The sequence below is a fragment of the Bombina bombina genome, chromosome 4, assembly GCF_027579735.1.
Source record: "Bombina bombina isolate aBomBom1 chromosome 4, aBomBom1.pri, whole genome shotgun sequence".
Classification (NCBI taxonomy): Eukaryota; Metazoa; Chordata; class Amphibia; order Anura; family Bombinatoridae; genus Bombina; species Bombina bombina.
Window position 1 is genome coordinate 719436316 of NC_069502.1, and position 15730 is coordinate 719452045.

General features: G+C 39.5%; 1 protein-coding gene across 1 annotated transcript in view; it reads left to right on the forward strand.

Moving 5' to 3' along the window:
* The window catches only part of SPAST (spastin), a gene marked incomplete in the record, with an annotated part of 171477 nt that overhangs the window by 103439 nt on the left and 52308 nt on the right, over positions 1 to 15730 (forward strand). The window contains 4 exon segments of the mRNA XM_053710921.1: positions 3832 to 3925; positions 5267 to 5341; positions 5462 to 5533; positions 14974 to 15049. Of these exon segments, the coding sequence (XP_053566896.1) occupies positions 3832 to 3925; positions 5267 to 5341; positions 5462 to 5533; positions 14974 to 15049 (317 nt within the window).

Consider the following 15730-nt stretch of genomic DNA (forward strand, 5'->3'; position numbering starts at 1 on the left):
TGCTGCATCGGACGCGATCCCCTTTGCTCGTTTTCACATGCGACCTCTTCAGCTCTGTATGCTGAACCAGTGGTGCAGGGATTACACAAAGATATCTCAATATCTTTAAAACCGATTGTACGACACTCTCTGACGTGGTGGACAGATCACCATCGTTTAGTTCAGGGGGCTTCTTTTGTTCTTCCGACCTGGACTGTAATTTCAACAGATGCAAGTCTTTCAGGTTGGGGAGCTGTGTGGGGGTCTCTGACGGCACAAGGGGTTTGGGAATCTCAGGAGGTGAGATTACCGATCAATATTTTGGAACTCCGTGCAATTTTCAGAGCTCTTCAGTCTTGGCCTCTTCTAAAGAGAGAATCGTTCATTTGTTTTCAGACAGACAATGTCACAACTGTGGCATACATCAATCATCAAGGAGGGACTCACAGTCCTCTGGCTATGAAAGAAGTATCTCGAATTCTGGTTTGGGCGGAATCCAGCTCCTGTCTAGTTTCTGCGGTTCATATCCCAGGTATAGACAATTGGGAAGCGGATTATCTCAGTCGCCAAACGTTGCATCCGGGCGAATGGTCTCTTCACCCAGAGGTATTTCTTCAGATTGTTCAAATGTGGGGACTTCCAGAAATAGATCTGATGGCCTCTCATCTAAACAAGAAACTTCCCAGGTATCTGTCCAGATCCAGGGATCCTCAAGCGGAAGCAGTGGATGCATTGTCACTTCCTTGGAAGTATCATCCTGCCTATATCTTTCCGCCTCTAGTTCTTCTTCCAAGAGTAATCTCCAAGATTCTGAAGGAATGCTCGTTTGTTCTGCTGGTAGCTCCAGCATGGCCTCACAGGTTTTGGTATGCGGATCTTGTCCGGATGGCCTCTTGCCAACCGTGGACTCTTCCGTTAAGACCAGACCTTCTGTCGCAAGGTCCTTTTTTTCCATCAGGATCTCAAATCCTTAAATTTAAAGGTATGGAGATTGAACTCTTGATTCTTAGTCAAATAGGTTTCTCTGACTCTGTGATTAATACTATGTTACAGGCTCGTAAATCTGTATCTAGGGAGATATATTATAGAGTCTGGAAGACTTATATTTCTTGGTGTATTTCTCATCTTTTTTCCTGGCATTCTTTTAGAATTCCTAGAATTTTACAGTTTCTTCAGGATGGTTTGGATAAAGGTTTGTCTGCAAGTTCCTTGAAAGGACAAATCTCTGCTCTTTCTGTTCTTTTTCACAGAAAGATTGCTAATCTTCCTGATATTCATTGTTTTGTACAAGCTTTGGTTCGTATAAAGCCTGTCATTAAGTCAATTTCTCCTCCTTGGAGTTTGAATTTGGTTCTGGGGGCTCTTCAAGCTCCTCCGTTTGAACCTATGCATTCATTGGACATTAAATTACTTTCTTGGAAAGTTTTGTTCCTTTTGGCCATCTCTTCTGCCAGAAGAGTTTCTGAATTATCTGCTCTTTCTTGTGAGTCTCCTTTTCTGATTTTTCACCAGGATAAGGCGGTGTTGCGAACTTCTTTTAAATTTTTACCTAAGGTTGTGAATTCCAACAACATTAGTAGAGAAATTGTGGTTCCTTCATTATGTCCTAATCCTAAGAATTCTAAGGAGAAATCATTGCATTCTTTGGATGTAGTTAGAGCTTTGAAATATTATGTTGAAGCTACTAAGAATTTCCGAAAGACTTCTAGTCTATTTGTTATCTTTTCCGGTTCTAGGAAAGGTCAGAAGGCCTCTGCCATTTCTTTGGCATCTTGGTTGAAATCATGCTTATGTCGAGTCGGGTAAAACTCCGCCTCAAAGGATTACAGCTCATTCTACTAGGTCAGTTTCTACTTCCTGGGCGTTTAGGAATGAAGCTTCGGTTGATCAGATTTGCAAAGCAGCAACTTGGTCTTCTTTGCATACTTTTACTAAATTCTACCATTTTGATGTGTTTTCTTCTTCTGAAGCTGTTTTTGGTAGAAAAGTACTTCAGGCAGCTGTTTCAGTTTGAATCTTCTGCTTATAATTTCAGTTTTTTTCATTATAAAATTTAAACTTTATTTTGGGTGTGGATTATTTTTCAGCGGAATTGGCTGTCTTTATTTTATCCCTCCCTCTCTAGTGACTCTTGCGTGGAAAGATCCACATCTTGGGTAGTCATTATCCCATACGTCACTAGCTCATGGACTCTTGCTAATTACATGAAAGAAAACATAATTTATGTAAGAACTTACCTGATAAATTCATTTCTTTCATATTAGCAAGAGTCCATGAGGCCCGCCCTTTTTGTGGTGGTTATGATTTTTTTGTATAAAGCACAATTATTCCAATTCCTTATTTTTTATGCTTTCGCACTTTTTTCTTATCACCCCACTTCTTGGCTATTCGTTAAACTGATTTGTGGGTGTGGTGAGGGGTGTATTTGTAGGCATTTTGAGGTTTGGGAAACTTTGCCCCTCCTGGTAGGAATGTATATCCCATACGTCACTAGCTCATGGACTCTTGCTAATATGAAAGAAATTAATTTATCAGGTAAGTTCTTACATAAATTATGTTTTATATGGGTTTTAAAATGCCCTTTTAAGAAAGGGGAAAAAAAGGCAGTTGTCTGCAGAAATGTGTTGGGCTTTTATAAATGTATCTAACTATTTATGCTTTTAACTTTTTATTAAAGTTGTTTCAAGCTTACTTCAATGTTTGCTGAGCCTTGCTGAAAAATAAAGGTCTGTTAATTGGATTCACATAGTGAGTATGTTTTTTCTTTTGAGGCGTGGTTCCTACTGTGGTTCACCATTGTGATATTCCATTTTTAAGCAATATAGCTCCAGAGACCTTGATTGTAACTGGGGATATTGATTAAACACAAGGAGGGGATCTGCGCCGCTATTGTGTCCAATGTTCGCTTCCACAACCTTAGGAGAGATTGAAGCAGGCAGCAGTTACCCATAGGAAAGTGGCAATATTTTTAATTTTATCTGATATTATAACACATTGTCATTTTAGGATTTGATTACTGAATGGCAGTTTCTGATTCTTCTTCAGTGCAGGGACATCAGGGTTTAACGTTTTGGGCACAAAAAAAGCATTCCTGATAACAGGGAAGTTTTTTTTTCTGAGAGCATTACTGCTCCTAATAAGAGTAGTTGCCACTTCTTGGTCCTCCTTCATGAGGCTTCCATAGACTAGATTTGTAAGACATTTACATGGTCTTCTTTACATACTTTTATAAAAGTCTACCATTTTTATGTGTATTCCTCTTCAGAGGCTGCTTTTGGCGGGAATGTTCTGCAAGCCACAGTGCCTGATCTCATGGTGATATTGTGCACTTCACTGCTTGGATATAGGATCCAACATGTGATGTCATGTCTTGTGGACTCTCAACATAGAGTGAAAAATAAATAATGAAAATGTATGCTTACCTGACAAACTCATTCCTTTCATGTTAGTGAGAGTCCACAAGCCTTGCCCTTCTTTCTATACAGTTGGTCACTGAACTTGTCTTGCACTTCATTTGCCTTGCTTTGTCTTTACTAATTGTCTGGTTTCCTTCCATCTAATTGGCTGTATATATGACTGGGAGGGATTAATGCTCTTGTATGTAAGGCTGTGTTTGCCTCCTCCTTGTGTACCGGAGTGTAATTCCACTTGTGATGTCTCGCCATCGTTAAAGAAATTTTTTTTTTTTGTGGCATCCACAAACAAATTGTATTTAATATTAATAGTAAATATTTTCTTATGTAAGAAGAATCTGAACTCGGCGCTTAACATAGATTCATGGAGAATGATAATATGGCAGATTATGGATTTCTGTACATTTCTCTCTCTCCTTTTTTCTTTTTCTCTCTCTAGTGGTCCTTCTGTGAAATTTTCTGACATTGCAGGACAAGATCTTGCTAAGCAGGCACTACAAGAGATCGTTATTCTACCTTCCATACGACCAGAGGTGCTATTTTCAATTCCTGTTGTAACTATTTTGAGCAGATGTCATTTTCTGCAAATAAATGCTCTAAAGACAAAGTGTTTTCAGACCTCAAATAATGCAAAGAAAAAAAGTTCATATTTTTAAACAGCACAATACTAATGTTTTAACTTATCAAGAGTTCAGAAATCAATATTTGATGGAAAAACCCTGATTTTAAATCACAGCTTTCATGTGCCTTGGAATGCTCTCCACCAGTATTTCACACTAGTGTTGGGACTTTATGCCAGTCCTGGCGCAAAAATTTAAGCAGCTTGGCTTTGTTTTATGGTTTGTTACAATCCATTATCTTCTTGATCACATTCCAGAAGTTTTTAATGGGTTTCAGGTCTGGGGATTGGGCTGGCTATGACTGTGTCTTGATCTGGTGGTTCTCAATCCACACCTTGATTGACCTGGCTGTGTGGCATAAAGTATTGTCCTGGTAGAAATAAACAATCCTCAGAGTTGTCGGAGCAGAAAGAAGCAAGTTTTCTTTCAGGGTAACCATGTGTACGTAGTTTGATTCATGCATCCTTGACAAAGATAAATCTGCTTGATTCCAGTTTTGCTGACGCACCCCCAGATCATCACAGATCTTCCACCAAATTTCACAGTGGGTACAAGACACTGTAGCTTGTAGGCCTCTCCAGGTCTCCATCTAACCATTAGACGACCAGGTATCTGGCAAAGCTGAATATTGAACTCATCATAGAAGATGACCTGTAATCGGTGAAAAATATCTTTATGAAGGACGCATGAATCAAGCCACCCACAAGGCTATCCTGCAAGAAAACTTGCTTCCTTCTACCCTGACAATGTTCCCCAACTCTAAAGATTGTTTTTTTTCCAGCAGAACAATGCTCCATGCCAAACAACCAGATCAATCAAGGTGTGGATGGAGGACCACCAGATCAAGAACCTGTTTTGGCCAGCCCATTCTCCACACCTGAACCCTATTGAGAACCTCTGGAATGAGATCAAGAGGAAGATGGATAGTCACAAGCCATAAAAAAAGCCCAGCTTGTTGAATGTTTGGTCCAGGAGTGGTATATAAATGCTCTAAATTGTGTGTGTGTCATATCATTCTATGTATGTGCAGTATTACTAATCTGTTATTGCTAAAAGTACTAAAACTTTGGTGATGCGAGTCGGTTTTGAGAGATCGGATAAATCTTTTCTTTTAAAAAGCTTGTGCATCAATTTAATGAAAAAACATAATTTTCCCTTTAGATGCCCCTTTTCCCATTCTTCTGTTTTTATCCTCTATGCATGATTTAATTGCCCTTTTTTTTACGTAATCTTCTCATTTCTATGAATTTCCAGTTATTCACTGGGCTGAGAGCCCCAGCACGGGGACTGCTTTTGTTTGGTCCTCCAGGAAATGGAAAAACTATGTTGGTGAGGATTGCTTATCTTTAGTTCAAATACAACATACACACACTCATTCTGCTGGAATGTATACATTTATATATATTTTTTTTATAATTTCTTAGTGTCTTTCACATTTTCTTGTTACAGGCAAAAGCAGTAGCAGCAGAGTCAAATGCAACATTTTTTAACATAAGTGCGGCAAGCCTTACTTCTAAATATGTAAGTAGGAAGTTGTATTGTTCTCCTACTACCATCTGCATGTTGTGTTCTTCAGAAAGTTATATTTTATTTGGTATTAACTTATTGTGAAAATCATTCTTCCAAATAAGAATAGCAATATATAGTAAGGGAATAAAAAAATTGTATTGAGCAATTATTTGTGAAACAGTCTTGATGGTCTAATATACATGATTGCACCAGTGGGTAAGAGTATAGTTCAAAAAGATAAGTCAGGGAAGATAGAATGGAACAGAGGAATTACAGAACCCTGATCCCTAGAGAAGTACAATTTAACGGAGGATTAAAAACTTTAAACCCTATGGAGTGTGTGAGATGATACTGAGGAAAAAGAGTGACAGGATAGTTTCTGAATTCCGGAGTGGGAGGTCGTGATGAGAAGGTTTGAAAGGCATAGTTCAGATTAGAGAATATGAAGTGTTTTATTAGGATATGTAGAGAAAAGGTTTGAGATATAATGGTAGGCTTAGAATTTTGAATTTTGATCCTGGAGAATAGTGGAAGCCAGTGTTGGGATTTGCATTTAGGCGGATCAGTGAGTGACGTGGAAAAACCTAGCAAAAGCATTTAAATTGAAAGACTTAAATGAGTAATGGAAATATTTTGCCAATGTTCTATAGATGAAAGTGACATGATTTAGTGAGAGAGAATGCAGGGTCAAGATATAGAAATAAAATATCTACACTCAGTGTTGGTCAGCTCATAAATGGACTGCAACTCTATTATAGTTATTCTGGGTATGATGCAGTGTAGGCTTGCTTGAAAGTCCTTTCAGGCATTTATTTAGCTATCATATCAAATTATTTTGAAGCACTGAAAATACTTTATTTGATAAGTCTTTTCTCCAATGCATTGTAAACTCATACTTTATTACTGGTGTCAGAGCAGCCTTCAGTTTTATATTTCATAGTGGTGCTTCTTAGCATCAATGGGATAAGACACAATAAATAATAAAACAAATATATATGCCATAGTGAATTCAAATTTGAAATCCCAATGAATTAATTTAATACTTCAGTAGTTATTTATTGGGGACTGCTGTTGGGGGAAGTTGTTTTACAGATTTTAGGTGTTATAAAGGCCTTTCCTTCATCATTAAGAAGGTTAAGCTTTTGTCTTAGTGTCCTACTGCATGCAGTTTTTTTTATTTTTTTTATTGATAATTTGAAATCCCAGGGAGGGTGTATGATCACTTTTGTAAATGGATTGACATTTTTCATGGAAAATGGCCTTTGAGTTTCAGACCCTTGGGTAATTGGATGTACTTCATTGGCTTTTTAATTTTTTTTCCCAGCAGAAGACAATTTCCATATTTTTTGAGTTTGTCTAGTTCTCATTGCTCCTATCTCTCCTCTGACACCTCAATTTTGGTTCTTCAAGTGGAATTTCATCATATATCTTCAAACTGTGAACTGTTCATTTGTGTGCTGATACTGTGTCTTTTAGGGCTGTGCGATATGGGGGAAAAAACAAATATCATGATTTTTTGGAGGCAATAAAGCAATTTTTATTGTGATTTTATTAAAATATTTTTAACATACATTTTGCATTAAAAATTGCATTTAACTGTTCAAAACAGTGGCTTGTTCCCTTTGCCACCTGTTAGGTCTGTGACACAGATGTGTCGCTTCTTGTTTAGAACCCCTGGAGAAGTAATTAGTGCTGTGACTGGACTTGAGCATTTGTGTGACTGATATGACATGTTAAGGAATCAATTACAGACTTCTTATTTTGCTAAAAAAAAAAATTGCAGCCTCGTGTGATTTAGATATTGCGTAGCCTCCTATTACAATTAATTGCGTCATGCGATTAAATGCACAGCATTACTGTATTTATAGACTGCACTTCCTAGCCAAGGTGTCCATTCCTCTATCCATGCCTTGGTAAAGGTAACGTTGTCAAACACAGTGATAGGTTCTTAACACAAGTGAAAAATAATATAAATCAATCAATTAAAAAGTGACTAAAACCTTAACACACTCTATACAAACCTTATCAAAACACAACAATTTTCAGGGGAATGTAGGTCCTTCTATAATTTAGAGTAGATGGATAACAGCAATGTTGACAGAAATCTTCAGGTTAATTCCTCAAAAAGAGAAAAGGTAAAGTAGTGTGAAACGGTAAAATGTAATGATATACAGTAATACAGCTGAGCAATCCTACTCGCGTGTTGCAGAGCTTCAATAGCTCTAAGAATTGGACTTTATAAGAGAGACTCGGGGGAATGCAGGATACACTGTAGTCTTCGGTGCTGGTTACAAAGATTTTACTAAAAGATTACAAAAGAAACATGACAACAAATCACTTAGAGTATAAGTGTACAGGCAAGCAGCAACACATTAGCGTGTGAAACTGGGTTTCTCTTAAAAAGTGCAATTCTTAGAGCTATTGATGCTCTGCGACTTGTGAGTAGGATTGCTCAGCTGTATTGCTGTATATCATTACATTTTTCAGTTTCACACTACTTTTCCTTTTCTCTTTTTGAGGAACCAACTGAAGATTACTGTCCAAATTGCTGTTATCCATCCATGCTAAATTAAAAAGGACCTACATTCACCTGAAAATTTGTGGTGTTTTGATGTGGTTTGTTTATATTGTATTAAAGTGAATGTAAAGTTTAATGAATAAGTGCCCGGTATCTAAAACTAATATTAAAAACAGGGGCACTTTCGTTCATTAAACTTTACAATAAAGCTTCTTTTTTCAAATACTTTTCTTTAGGGAAAACAGACTGGCGATCCTCCGCTCGCATCTCCTGCTGTAGTTAGCACAGCATTCGATGACGCATCCTACTTCCTCAAATCGTTGCGTGGCCCCCCCAAGCTGGACCGCAAAGGGGCACAGAACGATTGGAGGGAGCCGGTTTAGTCATCGCTGTACTAACTACAGCTGGAGATGGGGGCGGAGGATCGCCGTTCTGTTTTCCCTAAAGAAAAGGAAGCATTTGAAAAAAGAAGCTTCATTGTAAAGTTTAATGAATGAAAGTGCCCCTGTTTTTAAGATTAGTTTTAGATACTGGGCACTTATTCATTAAACTTTACATTCATTTTAAGGATCTAGTCACCTTTTAAAGGTTACTTTGCTACTGACCCCACTATTATATAAATATAACACAAATGGTATGATAGAAAACAAAATTTATAGTTGCAAATAAACCAATTTCTACTCGCTTAACATAGTGTCTTTTATAAAGTACCTCATTGACACACCTAATTTCGGTATGTAATATTTCTCTTGTAAGGTGTATCCAGTCCACGCATCATCCATTACTTGTGGGATATTCTCATTCCCAACAGGAAGTTGCAAGAGGACACCCACAGCAGAGCTGTTATATAGCTCCTCCCCTAACTGCCATATCCAGTCATTCTCTTGCAACTCTCAACACGCATGGAGGTAGTAAGAGAGAGTGGTGAAATATAGTTAGTTTTTTATCTTCAATCAAAAGTTTATTTTAAATGGTACCGGAGTTGTACTATTTTATCTCAGGCAGTAAATGGAAGAAGAATCTGCCTGAGTTTTCTATGATCTTAGCAGGTTGTAACTAAGATCCATTGCTGTTCTCACATATGTCTGAGGAGAGAGGTAACTTCAGCGGGAGAAAAGCGTGCAGGTTACTCTGCTATGAGGTATGTGCAGTTACAATTTTTTCTAGAAATGGAAAATGCTAGAAAATGCTGCTGATACCGGATTAATGTAAGTTAAGCCTGAATACAGTGATTTAATAGCGACTGGTATGCTTACTCTCAGGGGTAATACCCTTATAAAATTGCAATATAAAACGTTTGCTGGCATGTTTAATCGTTTTTATATATGCTTTGGTGATAAAACTTTATTGGGGCCTAGTTTTTTCCACATGGCTGGCTTAAATTTTGCCTAGAAACAGTTTCCTGAGGCTTTCCACTGTTGTAGTATGAGTGGGAGGGGCCTATTTTAGCGCTTTTTTGCGTAGTTAAAATTACAAATTGTGACATCCAGCTTCCCTCAGGAGTCCCCTGTATGCTATAGGACATCTCTAAAGGGCTCAAAGGCTTTCCAAAGTCGTTTATTGGGGAAGGTAGGGCCACAGCAGGCTGTGGCAGTTTGTTGTGTCTGTTAAACGTCTATCGTTTTTTTGATCCGTTTTTTGAATTAAGGGGTTAATCATCCATTTGCAAGTGGGTGCAATGCTCTATTAACTTATTACATACACTGTAAAAATTTCGTTTGATTTACTGCCTTTTTTTCACTGTTTTTCAAATTTTGACAATTTGTTTCTCTTAAAGGCACAGTACCGTTTTTTATATTTGCTTGTTAACTTGTTTTCCAAGCTTGCTAGTCTGTACAAACATGTCTGACATAGAGGAAACTCCTTGTTCATTATGTTTAAAAGCCATGGTGGAACCCCCTCTTTGAATGTGTACCAAATGTACTGATTTCACTTTAAGCAATAAAGATCATATTCTGTCTTTAAAAAATTTATCACCAGAGGAATCTGACGAGGGGGAAGTTATGCTGACTAACTCTCCCCATGTGTCAGATCCTTTGACTCCCGCTCAAGGGACTCACGCTCAAATGGTGCCAAGTACATCTAGGACGCCCATAGCGATTACTTTACAAGACATGGCGGCAGTCATGGATAATACACTGTCAGCGGTATTAGCCAGACTACCTGAATTTAGAGGTAAGCGAGATAGCTCTGGGGTTAGACGAAATGCAGAGCATACTGACGCTTTAAGAACCATGTCTGATACTGCCTCACAATATACAGAAGCTGAGGAAGGAGAGCTTCAGTCTGTGGATGATGTTTCTGACTCAGAAAAGATTATGCAACCTGATTCTGATATTTCTACATTTAAATTTAAGTTTGAACACCTCCGCGTGTTGCTCAGGGAGGTTTTAGCTGCTCTGAATGACTGTGATACAATTGCAGTGCCAGAGAAATTGTGTAGACTGGATAAATACTATGCAGTGCCGGTGTGTACTGATGTTTTTCCAATACCTAAAAGGTTTACAGAAATTATTAATACGGAATAGGATAGACCAGGTGTGACGTTCTCTTCCCCTCCTATTTTTAGAAAAATGTTTCCAATAGACGCCACCACACAGGACTTATGACAGACAGTTCCTAAGGTGGAGGGAGCAGTTTCTACTTTAGCAAAGCGTACTACTATCCCTGTCGAGGACAGTTATGCTTTTTTAGATCCAATGGATAAAAAATTAGAAGGTTACCTTAAGAAAATGTTTATTCAATAAGGTTTTATCCTACAGCCCCTTGCATGCATTGCTCCTGTCACTGCTGCTGCGGCGTTCTGGTTTGAGTCTCTGGAAGAGGCTTTACAGGTAGCGACTCCATTGGATGACATACTTGGCAAGCTTAGAGCACTTAAGCTAGCCAATTCCTTTGTTTCTGACGCCATTGTTCATTTGACTAAACTAACGGCTAAGAATTCTGGTTTTGCTATACAGGCGCGCAGGGCGCTATGGCTTAAATCATGGTCAGCTGACGTGACTTCAAAATCTTAGCTGCTTAACTTTCCCTTCAAGGGGCAGACCCTATTCGGGCCTGGTTTGAAGGAGATTATTGCTGATTTCACTGGAGGAAAAGGTCATGCCCTTCCTCAGGACAGGTCCAAATCAAGGGCCAAGTTTCAAAACTTCAAGGCAAGTGCGGCATCAACTTCCTCTAATGCAAACAAGAGGGAACTTTTGCTCAGTCCAAGACGGTCTGGAGACCAAACCAGACCTGGGACAAAGGTAAGCAGGCCAAAAAGCCTGCTGCTGCCTCTAAGACGGCATGAAGGAAAGGCCCCCTATCCGGTAACGGATCTAGTAGGGGGCAGACTTTCGCTCTTCGCCCAGGCGTGGGCAAGAGATGTCCAGGATCCCTGGGCGTTGGAAATTATATCCCAGGGATATCTTCTGGACTTCAAAGCTTCCCCCCCAAAAGGGAGATTTCACCTTTCACAATTATCTGCACACCAGATAAAGAGAGAGGCATTCTTACACTGTGTACAAGACCTCCTAGTTATGGGAGTGATCCATCCAGTTCCAAAGGAGGAACAGGGACAGGGTTTTTATTCAAATCTGTTTGTGGTTCCCAAAAAAGAGGGAACCTTCAGACCAATTTTGGATCTAAAGATCTTAAACAAATTCCTCAGAGTTCCTTCATTCAAGATGGAAACTATTCGTACCATCCTACCTATGATCCAGGAGGGTCAATATATGACTACAGTGGATTTAAAGGATGCTTATCTTCACATTCCGATAACAAAGATCATCATCGGTTTCTCAGGTTTGCCTTTCTAGACAGGCATTACCAGTTTGTAGCTCTTCCCTTTGGATTAACTACAGCCCCAAGAATCTTTACGAAGGTTCTAGGGTCGCTTCTGGCGGTCCTAAGGCCGCAGGGCATAGCAGTGGCCCCTTATTTAGACGACATCCTGATACAGGCGTCAAACTTCCAAATTGCCAAGTCTCATACGGACGTAGTACTGGCATTTCTGAGATCGCATGGGTGGAAAGTGAACGAGGAAAAGAGTTCTCTATCCCCACTCACAAGAGTTTCTTCCTAGGGACCCTGATAGATTCTGTAGAAATGAAAATTTACCTGACGGAGTCCAGGTTATCAAAGCTTCTAAATTCCTGCCGTGTTCTTCATTCCATTCCGCGCCCTTCGGTGGCTCAGTGCATGGAAGAAATCAGCTTAATGGTAGCGGCAATGGATATAGTGCCATTTGCACGCCTACATCTCAGACCGCTGCAACTATGCATGCTATCTCGGGTCCATCTGTCCAAAGGTATGACCTTTCGAGGCCAGATTGGACAATTTTAACAACCGATGCCAGCCTTCTAGGTTGGGGTGCAGTCTGGAACTCCCTGAAAGGCTCAGGGATCGTGGACTCAGGAGGAGACACTCCTTCCAATAAATATTCTGGAACTGAGAGCGATATTCAATGCTCTTCAGGCTTGGCCTCAGTTAGCAACTCTGATGTACATCGGATTTCAGTCGGACAACATCACGACTGTGGCTTACATCAACCATCAAGGGGGAACAAGAAGTTCCCTAGCGATGTTAGAAGTCTCAAAGATAATTCGCTGGGCAGAGTCTCACTCTTGCCACCTATCAGCTATCCATATCCCAGGTGTAGAGAACTGGGAGGCAGATTTTTTTAAGTCGTTAGACTTTTCATCCGGGAGAGTGGGAACTCCATCTGGAGGTGTTTGCACAATTGATTCATCGTTGAGGCAAACCAGAACTGGATCTCATGGTATCTCGCCAGAACGCCAAGCTTCCTTGTTACGGATCCTGGTCCAGGGATCCCAAGGCGACGCTAATAGATGCTCTAGCAGCGCCCTGGTCTTTCAACCTGGCTTATGTGTTTCCACCGTTTCCTCTGCTCCCTCGACTGATTGCCAAGGTCAAGCAGGAGAGAGCATCAGTGATTTTGATAGTGCCTGCGTGGCCACGCAGGACTTGGTATGCAGATCTGGTGGACATGTCATCCTTTCCACTATGGACTCTGTCTCTGAGACAGGACCTTCTACTTTAGGGTCCTTTCAACCATCCAAATCTAATTTCTCTGCGACTGACTGCCAGGAGATTGAACGCTTGATTTTATTAAAGCGTGGCTTCTCCGAGTCAGTCATTGATACCTTAATACAGGCACGAAAGCCTGTCACCAGGAAAATTTACCATAAAATATGGCGTACATATCTTTATTGGTGTGAATCCAAGGGTTACTCATGGAGTAAGGTCAGGATTCCCAGGATATTATCTTTTCTCCAAGATGGTTTGGAAAAAGGATTGTCAGCTAGTTCCTTAAAAGGACAGATTTCTGCTCTGTCTATTCTTTTGCACAAGCGTCTGGCAGATGTTCCAGACGTTCAGGCATTTTATCAGGCTTTGGTTAGAGTCAAGCCTGTGTTTAAACCTGTTGCTACCCCATGGAGCTTAAATTTGGTTCTTTAGGTTCTTCAAGGAGTTCCGTTTAAACTTCTTCATTCCATACATCAAACTTTTATCTTGGAAAGTTCTGTTTTTGGTAGCTATTTCCTCGGCTCGTAGAGTCTCCGAGTTATCTGCTTTACAATGTGATTCTCCTTATCTGATCTTCCATACGGATAAGGTAGTCCTGCGTTCCAAACCTGGGTTTTTACCTAAGGTGGTTTCTAACAAGAATATCAATCAAGAGATTGTTGTTCCATCCTTGTGTCCAAATCCTTCTTCAAAGAAGGAACGTCTATTACACAATCTGGACGTGGTTCGTGCTTAAAGTTTTACTTACAAGCTACTAAGATTTTCGTCAAACATCTGCTTTGTTTGTTGTCTACTCTGGACAGAGGAGAGGTCAAAAGGCTTCGGCAACCTCTCTTTCTTTTTAGCTTAGAAGCATAATCCGCTTAGCCTATGAGACTGCTGGCCAGCAGCCTCCTGAAAGGATTACAGCTCATTATACTAGAGCTGTAGCTTCCACTTGGGCCTTTAAAAATGAGGAGCGACTTGGTCTTCGCTTCATACTTTTTCAAAATTCTACAAATTTGATACTTTTGCTTCTTTGGAGGCTATTTTTGGGAGAAAGGTTTTACAGGCAGTGGTACCTTCCGTTTAAGTACCTGCCTTGTCCCTCCCTTCATCCGTGTACTTTAGCTTTGGTATTGGTATCCCACAAGTAATGGATGATCCGTGGACTGGATACACCTTACAAGAGAACACAATTTATGCTTACCTGATAAATTTATTTCTCTTGTGGTGTATCCAGTCCACGGCCCGCCCTGTCATTTTAAGGCAGGTAATTTTTTTCATTTAAACTACAGTCACCACTGCACCCTATGGTTTCTCCTTTCTCTGCGTGTTTTCGGTCGAATGACTGGATATGGCAGTTAGGGGAGGAGCTATATAGCAGCTCTGCTGTGGGTGTCCTCTTGCAACTTCCTGTTGGGAATGAGAATATCCCACAAGTAATGGATGATCCGTGGACTGGATACACCACAAGAGAAATAAATTTATCAGGTAAGCATAAATTGTGTTTTTGTTTTATTATTCCTGGCTTGTATCCCACAGCTATGTCTTGGGTACGGTCCTTTTTTTTCCCTCTCTATCCATATAGGACCTACCTTGACCAAATGTGTACCAAAGCAAACAGGAAGGGAATGCCCCTGAAAATATCAATGTATGTTTACCGACTCTAGGTAGCAGCAAGGCATATCCCTTACTAGTACTAGACTAGTGATTTAATAGCATGAGTACATATTGTATCTGTAAAATATAGTTTAACGCATTTATATAAGGTATTTTAAAAGAGCCTCCAGATATTTTACTACATATAAGAAAATGTATTCTTTTGTGTTTAAATGCATAGACCATAATAAAACTGTGTGGCTTAAAACATTAAGTGATTTTGCTTTAATGGTTTTTGTTTTCTTCTTGACCACCTTTTTAGGTAGGAGAAGGGGAAAAGCTGGTGCGTGCTCTCTTTTCAGTGGCTAGAGAACTACAACCATCTATCATTTTCATAGGTAAGACTTACAGGCTCAGTGGAAGACCCAAATAGAGCACTAGTGATGGGTATTAAAGGGACAAAGCACTCAGTCACATAGTTAAAGGGACACTGAACCCAAATTTTTACTTTCATGATTCAGATAGAGCATGCACTTTTAAGCAACTTTCTAATTTACTCCTATTATCAATTTTTCTTTGTTCTCTTGCTATCTTTATTTGAAAAAGGCATGTAAGCTATTTTCTTGGTTTAGTACACTGGACAGCACTTGTTTATTGGTGGGTGAATTTATCCACCAATTAGCAAGAACAACCCAAGTTGTTCAGCAAAAATGGGCCAGCATCTAAACTTACATTCTTGCATTTCAAATAAAGATACCAAGAGAATGAAGAAAATTTGATAATAGGAGTAAATTAGAAAGTTGCTTAAAATTGCATGCTCTTTCTGAATCACAAACGAAAAAATTTGGGTTCTTTGTCCCTTTAAGATTTTATTGTACTTGAAGCCAGTGCATGAACACCCTTTTTAAATCGTCTGGGTTCCCATTAGTACTTATAGGTTGATTTCTGCTCATGTCTTTTTGTTTACTATAGCCAGTACTGCATTATTGACATTTTCAGTATAGTTAATGGTTTGTACAGCTAAAAGCATCTATTTCAAATGACAATATAAAGGTAAATTAGCTATTTATAAACCATGT